At 39.6% G+C, this 15,470-nt stretch overlaps 1 protein-coding gene across 1 annotated transcript in view; it reads right to left on the bottom strand.

Moving 5' to 3' along the window:
• UST (uronyl 2-sulfotransferase) overlaps window positions 1–15,470 on the bottom strand; it is a gene marked incomplete at its 5' end in the record, with an annotated part of 185,662 nt that overhangs the window by 125,051 nt on the left and 45,141 nt on the right. The window contains one exon of the mRNA XM_029943248.1: window positions 4,240–4,395. Within this exon, the coding sequence (XP_029799108.1) occupies window positions 4,240–4,395 (156 nt within the window). The remainder of the gene's footprint in view (window positions 1–4,239; window positions 4,396–15,470) is intronic.

Here is a 15,470-nt window from a genome sequence, read left to right as displayed (position 1 = left end):
ATTAGATGAAATAATGCAGGAAAATAATTAGCATGTAGTAAGTGCTGTTTCTAATTTGCAGTTCTCAGTAGCTCCAACATAAATAAAAATGTGAAATTATTTGCTTTCTCCATCTCTTAGGCTCGTATGCCAATAATCTTTGCCTCTCTCCAACAAGAATGAAACAATTTGACCCCTCATATCTTGTGCCTTTGCTGCCCTCAGACTGGTGTCCTGAAAAGAGCGTCAGACTGATAACAAAGATGGTGGTGAGTCTTTTAGCGATCACACTCCTGTCTTCTGGAAAATAGTTCCCTATCTTTCAAAAGCTCCATTTTCCAAGAGATCATCTACACCAGCCCAAGAAACTGAACTCTGGTTTCAGAGTATGAATGAAATGATGTCATTGCAAGCTTGCGTCATATGCCCTGAAAAGGTCCGCCACTGGGCCGGCGGCAGCTGTCTATGGTCTTCTGTTGAGATAGTTTTAAAAATACAAACTTCACTGGTATTTCTGTTTCTATAAGGGCAGACGTAATGGGATTTTTATTGGCATTGTAACATTTGGTGTCTTCATGCTCCCTTTCCTTTTTAATAAGCCCTTCAGCCCGTCAGTGTCTTATTCCATTAAATAGACTTTGTTAAACTTAGCACTGCGTGCATGTGTGGGTGTGTGCGTGTGTGCGCGTGCAGGTGTAATGACAGCTATCCTCTGGGGAGAAATGTATACACAGATTTGACTCTGGCCCAGGCAAGTGCCTTTGTGTATGGATGGACTGCTATAGATAATTCCAGTCTTACAATTGGATACGATTCCAAAGTTCATTTGTAAGTCGGTAGTTAGGAACTTGGAACACATTTTTTCATGAAAGAAATGTCGTACGTGGTGGAGAGAGGCCGGGCCAGCCTACCAGAGTCTGTTTAACTCCTACCGCACCTGAGGTGCACTTGTTATGAAGTATGGAGAACAATGTTTCCATGGGAACACATTTTCAGAGCTCTCCTGCTTCAGGTTGAGGACCACTGACCGTAAAATTTTAACTCACCTCCTGAATCACTTCTTCCTTTTTCCTTTAATAAATTACCAAGCAGAGTAGCTATTCTCACCATGAATTGCTTCTTGAATATATTAGGTTAAAATAATATTTTTTTCCCTCCTCCTGTTCTATGCACTTTGCAACTTTAGCAAAAGGGGTGCATACAACAAGGGAACAGTTCCTTTAAGCATTCATGGACTTCCTCAAACTCGGGCTCTTGTCACTTCTTGGCTCCTTCTGCGTGTCACAGCCAGTCAGCTAGCGGCAGAGAGGCAGCTGTCACTCGTGACATTTGTTTTCACATCAAAATAGTTTTTTTTACCTAATCAGTCCCTTAAGTTTTTAGGACATGCCTTGTAACTTAATGGAAATCTGGAAGAATTAAGTAATGAAATGTATTCTAGGTCACACTGACCACAGGAATCAGAAATGCTTCAACTACACCATACGCAGATTATGCTAGAAGTTGTAAAAATATGTCACAGAATCACAGGGCTGGAAAGAACCTTAAGAGATTGTCTAGTCTGTTCCCTGGCTTCTGGACAGGCCGATCATTCCAAACAGATGAGAGCTAACCTCTCTTTTAGAGGAAGAGGATGACTTTGTCTTTAACCCTTTCCAGATTTAACAATGTACATGCCAATAGTGAATTATTGTTATTTGTAAGTCTAAAATGCTCCCCTTGACAAAGTTTCAACTGTATTTTACTTTCTCATATTTGCTTCTCATAGGAAACAGAGTAGGTTTATCTGCGTAAAACCCCAGTATATTTTAACACTATCTGTGTCCTCTCTCTTCTAGGACATTCCTGAACATCCCAGCATCTAATGCTTTAGTTACCTCTGTCCTGTTCTCTCTGGGTTGTTTGGCCCTTTTAGCAGTGGGAATGAAAATCAAGCTACAGTCTTTGATGAGGCATCTGAGAACGAGCATAGTTTGCCCGCACAGGAATAGTTAAATACAATCTGATACGCAGACCCCAAGACCTCGGACTCCAAGGAAAACCAAATATAATAATTGTAATAAAATTGCAATAACAGAGGCTATTTATTTATAGTCACTCTCTTTCAGGCAGTGAGAAGGGCATAGCCAGCTGGATAATATTAGCTTTTTGAGCAGGTAAGGAAATTAAAGAGACCCTCCCTCTATTAAAGTTAATCATAAAATGTGATATCCTTAAATGTCACCAAATATAATTTTCCTATTGAAAGCCTACCGCATAACCCATAAGGGCTGATCTTGAAATATGTTTTGCTAATTGGGAGTGACATTTCTAATTTGATACTCAGAGAGCCTTTCATGGAAGATTTCAAAGGCATGGGCTTTTCAATCTCCACGCTTGAAGACAATGAACATACTAGCTTTACAGCAAGGAGTACTGGCTATGTTACTGTATTAAAAGAGTCCTACCGGCCCCCTAGACAAAAGAGAATGACAGGCATGACAGGCTATCATAAATTAATAATGAGATCCCTTGTGTTTGTGAGGTTTCGAATGCCTCAAAGGCGAGGGTTACGTCAGAAAGAAGTGGACGTGTGCAAAAATGTTCATAATCGTCTCAATCTGACAGTAAAACCATGTGCCATGTTTATTCCCCAAATTTCCATACTCACTGGATGGCAGGATGGGTAATACTACGTGTCTGCTTGAGAGGCCAAGGGGTATTAAATAGTATCTCTGGGTATGTCTGGGAGGCTGTTTCCAGAGGAGATTAGCATCTGAGTTCGTGGTCTCAGTAAAGTAGATCGCCACGTGATACAGTAAAAAAGACCACCCTCCCCAGTGTGGGTGAGGACCATCCAATCCCTTGAAGTCCTGGACAGCAAAATATGTAGAGGAAGAAGGACTTCTCCCTGGTTTTCCTGCCTCACCGACTCAGCTGGGATATCACGTCTTATCTTCTCCTGCCCTTGTACTGGGATTTACATCATTGACTCCCCTGGTTCTCAGCCTTCACATTCAGAGTGAGATTGAATTACATCAATGGCTTTCCTGGGTGTCTGGCTTGCAGATGGCAGACAGTGGGACTTCTTGGCCTCTGTATTGGATGAGCCAATTCCTCGTAATAAACGTGTCTGTCTGTCTATCTATCTATCTATCTATCAATATAGATATCTCCATCCTACTGGTTCTGCTGTCTCAGGAACCCTGACCTATGCTGGTGTCTACTCATTCAACCTAACTACCTAAATGGACAGAAGCAACTTCATGAGACCAGGCAAATAAATCTGACCCTATGAAATGATTGTGCGAGCACTACACCTAACTTCTGTACATGAGCAAAGCACCTCAATGGAGACTTGACCTTGCTTTTGCATAAGCTCACAGAGTAAAATCTGTCTTCAGAACTTCCTGGAGGACTACAGCACCCCTAATCTACTGCCAGCGTATCCACTTGTATCCCGTGGTTACATGAAGACAGAATTCTTGGGGCACCTGGGTGACTTAGTCAGGTAAGCATCTAACTTTGGCTCAGCTTATGATCACAAAGTTAATGAGTTGGAGCCCCACATTGGATGAGTTGGAGTCTTACTTCAGGAGAGCACGAGCCCTGCTTCGGGTGAACCCCGGTTCTTTCTCTCCCTTTCTTTCCCTCTCTGCCACTTGTGCGATTCTCTGTCCCTGTCCCTCGCTCACTTGAGTCCTCTCTTTCTCTCAAAAAAAAAAAAAAAAAAAGACAATTCTTCTTGGGAAATGGAGCAATTCTTTGGCTTCCACTGAATATGCCAAACACTGCTGTGGAAGTTCAAGACCCCCTGAGCTCACCCACAGTAAGAAGTTCTTGCCCCGTCAACCGATCAGATTCTTGGCCCAAAGAGAGCTTTCTCTTTAGTATAACCATAAAGACTCAGAGCAATTGTGGAAAAAATGGAAAAGAAGAAATAATTAAAATAGTTTTCTTATTTTTGTTGTCAGGATGTCAGCATTATTTATAGTTCAGGGGTATAACTATTTGAGAATTATGCATGGCTAATTTTAGCTAAATAGACCATGTATACTGTCCTCCATTCATCTTAATAAAATTATCCCTCCAGGGAAACTTTCCGTCTAAAGGCTGCCTTCAGACTTACATTTCCTTCTACACTCAGGCAAAAATACAGCATGACATTGCAACTCTGTTATTCCTTTGTTAGGTGTTTGCAAGATGTCTTGTAAGGCAGCCGCTAATTACACAAATGAATCGATGCAAAGCACAATTTAACCACGGGCAATGACAACTTACTTGTTCATTTTTAGTAAGCCTGGTTTTGTTGTGAATATCTGACGTGACCAAATTGAATCCGTGCTTCTCTGACAAGATTCTCAGAAGCAAGACCACAGTACGACTCCCACACTTGCCTACTCTGTTGTACACCACCTGGCTCGGGAAAGGTAGCACCTGGGAAAGAACGAGAGAGCAAATATGAGACTTTGGGTTAAAATACTTGGGATTCTTCCCTCAAGTTCAGGACAACAAATGTCTGCTCAGTCTAAACGAGAAGGGTCCATGTCAAATCAAAGAGAGAACAGGAGCAATGAACTCATGGTTTTCCTCATAGTATGACCTGAGAGAAAGGGCGGACTCAACATCTTTCTGCTGATACGTCAAACTGGTAAGCTTTTATCCCAACCTTAAGACTAATTATGAAGCTTCTTTGGCTTCTTCTTAGGAAGAAAATATATAAATATGTGCTTTGATGACAATATGTTTTTGCAAGTTATATTATGCTTTATTAGAACTTAATTTGTAGAGTGGTCAAGGAAAAATATAGTAATTGAAAATTGAGACATCAATAAAAACTCACCCTTTCAAAGTGAACCATTCAGTGGTTTTAATGTATTCACAAAGTTGGACAACCATCACCACTATCCAATTCCAGAACATTGTCATCATTTCTGAGAGAAACTTCATACCCATTTATGGTCACTTTTCATTTCCCTCATGACCCTGGTCCTCTGAAACTACGTATCTACTTTCTGACTTATGGTTTTGTCTATAGTATTCTGGACATCTCTTACAAATAGAATCATGAAATATGTGACGTTTTGTGTCTGGCTTCTTTAAATTAGCATAATGTGCTCAAGATTCATCTATACCGTAATATGAATCTGTACTTTATATGGCTGAATAATATTACATTGTATGGATATACCATATCATGTTTATACATTCATCAGTTGATGGACATTTGGATTGTTCCCACATTTTGATTTCTATGAATAACCTTGCAATGGACATGTATCTGTAAGTTTTTGTGTGAACATATGTTTTTGATTCACCTTGAGTCTATCCTAGGAGTGGAATTGCTGGATCCTATGGCAATTCTGTTTAATTTTTTGAAGCACTTCCAAACTGTTTTCAATACAGCTGCACCATTTTATATTTCCACCAGCAATGCATGAGAGTCCAGTTTCTCCACATCCTTGCCAACACTTGTTACTGCCTTTTTTAAAATAGCCATCCTAATGGATGTGAAGTACTATCTCATTGTTTTGATTTGTATTTCCCTGATGACTAATGATGTTGAGCATATTTCATGTGCTTATTGGACATTTGTATATATTTTTTGGAGACATGTCTATTTAAATCTTTTGCCCATTTTAAAACTAGGTTATTTGTCTTTTTATTATTGAGTTTCAAAAATTCTATATTTATTCTGGATTTGCAAATATATGATCTGCAAATATTTTCTCCCATTTTATGGGTGTTCTTTTCATTTTCTTGACTGTGTCCTGGGAAGTACAAAAGTTTTTAATTTTGATGAAGTTCAATTTATCTAATTTTTCTTTGGTGACTTATGCTTTTGGTATCATATCTAAGAATCACTACCTAACCCAAGAATGTTTTCTTCTAATTTATATTTTTTGTGGAAACATTTAGGTCTTTAATTCATTTTGAGTTTATTTTGTATGTGATGTGAGCTAGTGATCTAACTTCATTATTTTGCATGTGAATATCATTTGTCCCAGCACCATTTACTGAAGACTATTCTTCCTCCATTTAATTGCTTAGCACCCTGTTGAAAATCCACTAACCATAAATGTATGAGTTTATTTCCAGGCTCTCAATTCTACCCCATTGATCTATGTGTTTATTTTTATGCCAACACTGCAGAGCCTTGATTACTATTGCTTTGTTGTAAGATTTGAAACTGAAAAGGGTGAATCCCTCTAACTTTGTTATTTTTCAAGACTGTTTTTGGCTTTTCTTGGTCCCTTGCATCCCATATGAATTTTAGAACCAGCTTGTCAGTTTCTGCAAAAAAGGCAGTTAAAATTTTGATAGGGATTGTGTTGAAATTGTAGATCAATGTGGGGACTACTACCACCTTAATAATAGTTTTCCAGTCCATGAACATGGGATACCTTTCTACTTATTTAGTTCTCATTTCATTTGTTTCCCTGATGTTTTGTAGTCGTCACTGTACAAGCCTAATACTCCTTTTATTTTTTTGATGCTATTATAAATGGAATTGTTCTCTTACTTTCATTTTTTGATTGTTCACTCATAGAAACAGTTTATTTTTGTATATTGATCATGTGTTCTGCAATCCTGCTGCATGCACTTATTAGCTCTAAAAGCTTTTTTGTGTGGATTCTTTAGGAATTTCTACACACAAGATCATGTCATCTGCAAACAAAGACAGTTTCCCAATATGGATGTCTCTTCTTTATTTTTTAAGTTTACTTATTTATTTTAAGAGGCACATGAGCAAGGGAAGGGCAGAGAGAGAGAGAGAGAGAGAGAGAGAGGAAGAAAGAGAGCCCCAAGCAGGCTCTGCACTGTTGGTGCAGAGCCCAATGTGGGCCTGGATCTCATGAACCATGAGGTCACCACCTGAGCTGACAACTGAAATTGGATACTTAACCAACTGAGCCACCTAGGTGCCCTGCTTTTGTTCTTCTAATTTCCCAGTTTAAATGATTCTGAGAGACTAAAAAGCCATAATGAAAAGCATCTGATTAAATATTTATATCTCCAATTAAAATATTTCCATTTTTTAAAAAAAGTAGTTTATTGTCAAATTAGTTTCCATACAACACCCGGTGCTCTTCCGCACAAGTGCCCTCCTCCATCACCACCACGTCTTTTACCCCCTCCCCCTTCCCCTTCAACCTTCAGTTCGTTTTCAGTATTCAATAGTCTCTCAAGTTTTGCATCTCTCTCTCTCCCCAACTCTCTTTCCCTCTTCCCTTCCCCTTGGTCCTCTATCAGGTTTCTCCTGTTCTCCTGTTAGACCTATGAGTGCAAACATATGGTATCTGTCCTTCTCCCCCTGACTTATTTCGCTTAGCATGACACCATCAAGGTCCATCCACTTTCCTACAAATGGCCATATTTCATTCTTTCTCACTGCCATGTAATACTCCATTGTATATATATACCATATCTTCTTGATCCACTCATCAGGTGATGGACATTTAGGCTCTTTCCATGTTTTGGCTATTGTTGACAGTGCTGCTATGAACATTGGGGTACATTGCTCCTATGCATCAGCACTTCGGTATCCCTTGGGTAAATCCCTAGCAGTGCTATTGCTGGGTCATAAGGGACATCCAGATGGCCTACAGGCACATGAAACGATGCTCAACATTACTCATCATCAGGGAAACACAAATCAAAACCACACTGAGATACCACCTCATGCCAGTCAGAGTGGCTAAAATGAACAAATCAAGAGACTACAGATGCTGGGGAGGGTGTGGAGAGATGGGCACCCTCTTACACTGTTGGTGGGAATGTAAACTGGTGCAGCCACTCTGGGAAACAGTGTGGAGGTTCCTCAAAAAACTATCAATAGAACTCCCTTATTTCCATTTTAAATGCTCAGCATTGAGTAACAACTGACAAAGGATAATCGAGAGTCCTTCCATCAGCACATACCCATAACAGAAGGCCACAAAAAGGTCCAAAGCTAAAGAATATAGTATAATATAAACATAAGTATACCCCAAACTTGCCTACTGTATGTAATATGAATTTTGCCTCTGTTAATTGTAGGCTTACTTATTTTTCTGAAATATTTTACATGCAGAGCAGCATTTCATAAATTTGGAGCTTAAAGGCTAATTGTCATTGGAGTAAAACATATCTATATCACTCACTTAGCAACTGGTCATGTACCATTTTGATATAATTCTTCCAGAATGTTGTTTATTTTTTTAATGAGCAACACCTTGTTTCTGTAGGATCAGTCAGTATCTTCTATTGTGTGTCCTTGCACTGCCTAGAACATGCTGTGTATATAAATATAAGGCTTCAACAAACGTTGATTGGGTGGATGCTACGAGGGCTTTAATATGCTGTTTAATAGTGATTAATAACAACGATTCTGCTAAAATGTGAGACCAGGAGAATCTTCAAATACAGCTGATCATTCTAACCAAATGCTAATAAAAGCCTTCAGGGTAAAAAGATAATCATTCTACTAGGTCATTTTACTTATGGTTTTATCAGCGAGCACCCCAAAACTAGTGCTCCATGGCAACAACTGCAGAAGTTCAGATATTCAGATAAATCGTGAGGGTATGACCCAGGGAGACTGAACTATAATAGGATGTTAGTAGTGTTTGTAAGCTGGATTTTTCATAATAACCAGGCTGGGGTTTAGACTACAGTTGTGACAGGGCTGCCAATATAAATTTGCCAACAAATTTCAATTTCTTTGAAGAAATAAACTGCTTAAGAATTGGGAAGAATGTGCCCTTCCTTGTCCTCCAGCACAGTACACAACAGCAAGGGAGAGTGTTTGTTCCATCTGAAGTGCTGACCAAGAAGACGAGTTATCAACTAGGCAAGCACTTTAGTCCAAGAGTACAGGTGTGTCTTAGAAGATTTAAATGAAGGACTGAGCACTTAGTTACAAACCTTTGGTGAAAACTTAATTTCTCCTGAATTTCTCAGGGAATTAAATGATAGTAGGCTTCCCATCTATTTACTTTTGGGTTTTTTTTAATGTTTTTTAAAATTTATTTTTGAGAGATAGAGACAGTGCGAGCAAAGGGGATTCAGAGAGAGGGCGAGACACAGAATCCGAAGCAGGCTCCAGGTTCTGAGCTGTCAGCACAGAGCCCGATGTGGGGCTCAAACCCACAAACTGTGAGATCATGACCTGAGCCAAAGCCGGACACTCAACTGACTGAGCCACTCAGGCACCCCTATTTCCTTTCGTTAATAACTAAAGATACTATATAACTTCCAATTATTTGTTAGTTTTTAAAAAATTTTCACTCCAATTCTTTCATTAATCTTGTGGGAGGTTCTAAAATAACAGTTATAAATATTTGTTACATGGGGCGCCTGGGTGGGTCAGTCGGTTAAGCAACCAACTTCAGCTCAGGTCATAATTTCGTGGTTCCCAGTTCGAGTCTCACATCAGGCTCTGTGCTGATAGCTCAGAGACAAGAGCCTATTTCAGATTCTGTGTCTCCCTCTCTCTCTCCCCCTCCCTGACTCGTGCTGTCTCTCTGTCTCTCAAATTATGAATAAATGTTTAAAAATGTTTTAAATTAAAAAATAAATATTTGTTATTTAAGAACACTTTTGTCATGACAAGAAAAAAATTCTTTAACAATGTATGGTGACAGATTTAACTATACTTATCACGGTGATCATTTTGCAATGTATACAAATATCAAATCATAATGTTGTATACCTGAAATTAACATAATGTTATATGTTAATCAGAACTTGGTTAAAAAAAAAGAACACTTCCAAAAAAACAAAAATCCCCTTTATTGTTCCTCCTGCAGCTGTATCTACAATAATATTTGAGAAGAAAAGAGAGCTTAACATTCCCACTGTGACTTTATTTTACCGTTTCTGTAAACACCAATATACAGCTACAGGGAACATAAACTGAGCTAGAAAATGTGTTTTCAGATGAAACTTCTGGAATCAGTCTTGTGATTGCTAAAGACACAACATATATCACCACAAACATAAACCTTTCTCAAAGTTAGGATGGGGCTTTTAAATCATTTTCTAAAAGAACCTAGGCAATGCTCCGGAAATTGGCAAGTCTAACAGGCCAGATCAATGTGCTGATGTTGGATAAGGTGTTAAAATTAGAAACGGCAACAAGTCGATTCATCCCCACTTTGGTAGAGCTATAGATCTGCTCCTGAAGGTCTGCTTTAAAAATCATTGTCATTTTTCATTTGAAAGTGTTCGTTCTGGAAAAGTAGGGGGAAAGGAACTGATTTTTTATGAAAGACTGACCCTGACCCTGTGCTAGACTCTGTGCCGTAACAGCTTTTAATCCTTGTTAACGACACTGAGTAAAAGAGCATAACTGTCTTCACTCTAGCTGTGCATTTCTCTAGAAGGCTAAATTATCAAATAATTTAAGCATCATTAATTGCCCCTAAGGGACTCGCAGTGTGCCTCCCTCTTCTCTATAGATCACAGATTCACAGAGCAACAGAGTTGGAGGCCTAGAGCAATTTAGAATAATCCACCCGCTCCAATCCCCTGCCCATCCCAGCACCCCTCGACACACTCCGTCTAATCTGTGTTTGGCTTGGCTAGGGCTTTCTTTTATGTTGTCTTTGCACCCTCTTGAGTACCCTGTGAGGGAGATATCATGACTATTTTTAGATGAACAAACCAAGGCTCAGAGAGATCATTTGACATTGTCAAGGTCAAAAAGTGGCACGTAACAACTAAAGCCCAGCTCACAGTCCTCCTGACCGCTAAGATGACCCTCTGATATAGAACATCAAATGGTGAAAATAATTTTTAGTGTGACTTCTGTGAGAGTGATCATTTCTTATTTTAGATCTTGAATGCATCCACCTTCATTAAAGGCTATTTTTCAACAGTCAACTATGTCAACCAGTGTCATTGGCCATTATGCATCCATTACCCAAGTCCCTGGAATGTTCTGGTGGAACTGACGGGAGTCACACAGCCTCTCCTTTTCCTTCCAGAGTATGTGTTTTAGAAGCAACTGTAATTCCAGAACGTCAGAGCAGCTAATGGGTGAAGGGGAGTAGAAGAATGTAGTTTCCCTTCGCTCCTCCCCCCAGGGTCCACTGTAGGTCATCACAGGGCTTTGTGTGCACCACTTCCACCAGGAAAGGGAAAAACAGGAAGCAGTAAGTCATAGTAAACTACACATGCAATCCCAAATACACCTTAAATGTCTATCAAGACAGGCAAATGCCCCTCAAATTATACACTGAATGACTTGTAAAGGACTCTTGAGGTCAACTTCAACATCTCCATTTTTTTCAACAGATATTTGCCAAGTATCAGGCAGACACCATACTCCAACTGGAATATTACTGTTATCGTTTGCAAACAAATTTCTAACACTTACTCTTTCTTTGGATGCCCTATAAAGAAGTACACACTAAAAGTCCTCATCCTCCCCCACTCCCCAAATGATTCTTCAGTCTTGGCAACTATGGTTCTATGAATGTTATGTTTGTGGTTTCTATTTTATGGCCAATTTGTACAAGTGAAGGGAGCTCCAAAATAGTTCACTCTATGAATTATATATTTTTATGTTGCCTGCCTTGTAAGTTCTGCAAATGCCACAAATCCCCAGGGGCTGACAGGCTTGTGTGGAACATGCCAAATAAACACAAGTCTTTCCAAAATCCTGAGCACAACAGTAACTACCACCAGATGACATGTACAATTTCAATCGCTGCTCCCTGGTCTGCGATGGGAAGGAGGACAAAGAAGACTTTCTAGGTAAAAAGCAAGCTTAGTCTGGACCAAGACCTTCATAGCGTATGAAAGGGAGTCCCTGGGGATTTGTCTCATTGGAAGAATTAACATCAATCCTGCTTTTAAGTCTTTGCAAAATGACATTTAATATGGTATGTTACGAGCTGTGGTTCCCAAATGGGTGTATATCTGAATTACCTGTGGCACTGGAAAACTACAGATTTCTGGGCCCTGTTCTAAGACTGAAACCGAAAGTCTAGGACGAGGGTCAGGAAGCTAGCTCTAAAATGCTCCTGGGGGCCTCTGCTACCACTAAGAAGCTAAGGTCGGGGAGAGGGCTGCCTGCGTAAGTGCTGGAGTAGAGAAGGTGAGAACACCGTCCCTTCTTCCTTGGGTCTCCCTGGAGTGCCATGGCCTCCAACCCATAGTTAAAAGTCGTGATTAGCCTGGTGCATATGCTCACACTATATTAATGCCTGCTTACCCCGAATGGTTAGAACAGAGGTGATGGTAACTGAACGTATACATTAACTGAAATTTACACTAAACATTGTCAAAGCATTAGACCTGAATTAGTATTCATATTATGCTGAAGATAAAATTGCTTTCTTTGAGGAACAAAACTGCCTCTGGCATTTTACAGCCCCTCTGTCCCATGGTTACTCAGATGAATGTGGGGACAGTTACAGCCAGGACTGTGTGAGGCCCGAACTCAAGGACACTTCTGCTCCTCGTTGTCCCTGTCCACATGACTTTGTTTTGCTTTAAGACAGAGAGAGAGGAGAGAGCGAACAAGAGAGCATGCAAGCAGGGGAGGGGTAGAGAGAGAGAAAGAATCTCAAGCAGGCTCCACACTCAGCATGGAGCCCAATGCAGGGCTCGATCCCACGACCATGAGATCATGACCTCAGCCGAAATCAAGAGTCAGACCCTTAACCGACTGCAGCACCTCGGTGCCCCAAGGCTTTGAGCAGCCGTTTACACCCATTTGGCAAGTCCTCATTTTACAGGTCCCTAGGACACTTGGGTGCTAGGAGCCATCCATGTCACACCTTCCTCCTCCATAAAAGTGGAAGATTGGGTTGTAAGCCAATAAATAATCCTCTCTTCTTAAACTATTATTCACTTTAATCTATATTGCCATGAAGATAGAACCTGAAAAGCCTTAAAAATTAAAACTAGATTTTAATATTTTTCCTTGTGAAATATATGCATAAAAAATATACAAAAATCCGGTTCCAGTATTTTGTGCGGATACCATGGATCCCATCTGCAGGGTGTACACAGCCCTCTTTTGGAACCTCTGTCATTTCTGTCCCTGTCCCACTCTTGTTTGAGTGGCTCATGTAATAAATCTTCTTTTGTGTTCTTATGTTTCTCTTCCCTTCCACAGTTTTAATCACTTCCAGCGCTCTGCTTAGTTTAAGACCATCACCAAATCCCCACAGCCTGCACAACACAAGGCTTCAGGCTCCCTGCTGTGCCTTCCAGAACTCGGGAGCCCTTGTCGCTGACTTTTGCCCATCAAGCTGTAGTAGGACCTCTGATAAATGCATGTCCACTCAGTAACCACCAGCAACTCTTTAGACCCTTGGGGTAATTTCTTCCACTTTACAGGAGGAAACACAGGGGACCCATTTAAGAACTCTATTTTTTCCCTCTTGAATAGAAAGTTCTTTCTATTCACAACTCTCAAATACCATCCCTGTGTCTTCTAATTATTCATAACCTATCTTTTCCCAGAAGCCTTGCCAATTCTGAACCGTATGCTTTCTCCTTTCTCCCTGCTCCTACTTGAAACAGTTTCATGTCTCATGCTATCTACAGAAAGATGAAAGCTACAAATCCATTACAAGCCCATCTGTTTTGTTTCCATAATAGACTGGATATTTTGTGTGCATAGTGTATACTTAAAAAATATCTGTCTATTAAATAGATAGACTGTTTGGATAAAAATACTATTCAGTGTTGTTTTACAACCAATGCTGTCCTATTTGTCATAATTAAGGATGCTCTTTTGCTTTTCTTGTCTCCTAAAACTATAAGGTAAATCTATCAAATTTTCTTAACACTTATATCTTGAAACACTCTTGTTTACTCTATTACATAAGAAAAAGTTGGGTGATGTAGAGAAAGTTCCTTGGATTGAAAGTCATGAAACTCTGGCTTTCTCCTTGGCCAAACTAGTTGAGGGACCTTGAATAAGTGACTTTGAACAACTTCTCCGGGCCAAAGTTTCCACAAATATAATTGGGATATTGAACTGAATGATTTCAAGGCACCTCCTATTCACATCCCATGATTTTAAGGTGAGGTTGCACAATACTTACAGTTGTTCAGAGGGTTATCTGAATGTCACCTTGCACTTTTAAATATTCACTCCATTCTGGTTTATCTAATGTCCTTATTTCCATTATATACATCATTATGGTATTTCCAGAATGTAATACCCTTTACGCTATAACAAAATCCTCATACAAAGAAGCAATTTTCACAAGGAGCCAGAAGCAATTTTTGGATGTGATGATTAAACCATCATAGTTGGAACTTTGAAGTATTCTTCAGGAAAAAAAAAGATTTCTAGTTTGATTAAAAACTCGAATTTCAGGTGACCTTGGGTGAATGCTATCAATGCCATGGACAAGAAGATGAATACTTTCAAATTTCGAATTGACAAATGCCAAGAAAAAAAACCATATTAAGGAAAGGCAGATTCACTTTTAATTGTGCAACATTCTTTATGCTTCTTTGTCTGGTCAGTATATACAAATTACAGGCCAGGAGAAGCCAATAATCTGACTTACTATAGTAGGTTACAGTTTCTTAGGTTCAAACCCATAATCTGAGTAACTACAGTAGGTTACAGTGTCTTAAGTTCAAACCTCAGTTTGGTGCATAGAAAATGGAGTCCATGGAATACTTGGATGTTTGACAGAAAAGAGAAATGACATCCACATGCCACATATATGAACTATGAGCAGAATGTGGAGGACACCTAAGTGTTAGAGGCTAAACCAACCTGAAAAAATATTTCAAAGCATTTCTATGGGACTTAGTCTTGCTTTTACATATACATAGTAGCCCTATCGAACTTGTGCTTAGAACATCTGCCCACTCTTCTAATAGCCCTTATTCAGACCTTCTTGATGGCTTTTATAATCAAAATCAAATGGAGAAAACCAAGATGGGTTTGGCACTCCTATTTAATCCTCATCTTCCTGTGTATGTGTGTATATCGCCTTGTATGTTTTGTTGAGCTCAAAGACACTATAAATAAAATTTCTGTAGTAAATCTGAGCCAATTCACCCATTTCTAGCATTTTCTTTCTTTTTTTAATTTTTAAAGAATGTTTTATTTATTTTTGAGAGAGAGACATCGTAAGCAGGGGAGGGTCAGAGAGAGAGGGAGACACACAGAATCCAAAGACTGGCTCCAGGCTGTGAGCTGTCAGCACAGAGCATGACACGGGGCTCAAACCCATGAACCACAAGATCATGACCTGAGCCAAAGCTGGATGCTCAACCAACTAAGCCACCCAGGCGTCCCTAGCATTTTCTTATATGCCATGTATTCTGTGATTTACAAGTTCCTCATTAAACAACACTCAGAAAGAGAGTTGTAGATTTGTCAAAAACAACAAAGAATGATTTGGTCCTCAAATCAGTTCTAGATCTAGAGTTGTTCCATATTTAGTATTAATCAATTCAATTGATTTTTATGTTAACTTTTGGATGAGGATATGGAATTCTGTAGATGCTTTTGGGTAGACAATCTTTCCACCAGACCCACATGC

The sequence above is a fragment of the Suricata suricatta genome, chromosome 7 (assembly GCF_006229205.1).
Source record: "Suricata suricatta isolate VVHF042 chromosome 7, meerkat_22Aug2017_6uvM2_HiC, whole genome shotgun sequence".
Taxonomy (NCBI): domain Eukaryota; kingdom Metazoa; phylum Chordata; class Mammalia; order Carnivora; family Herpestidae; genus Suricata; species Suricata suricatta.
This window is presented reverse-complemented; position numbering and strand designations above follow the sequence as displayed.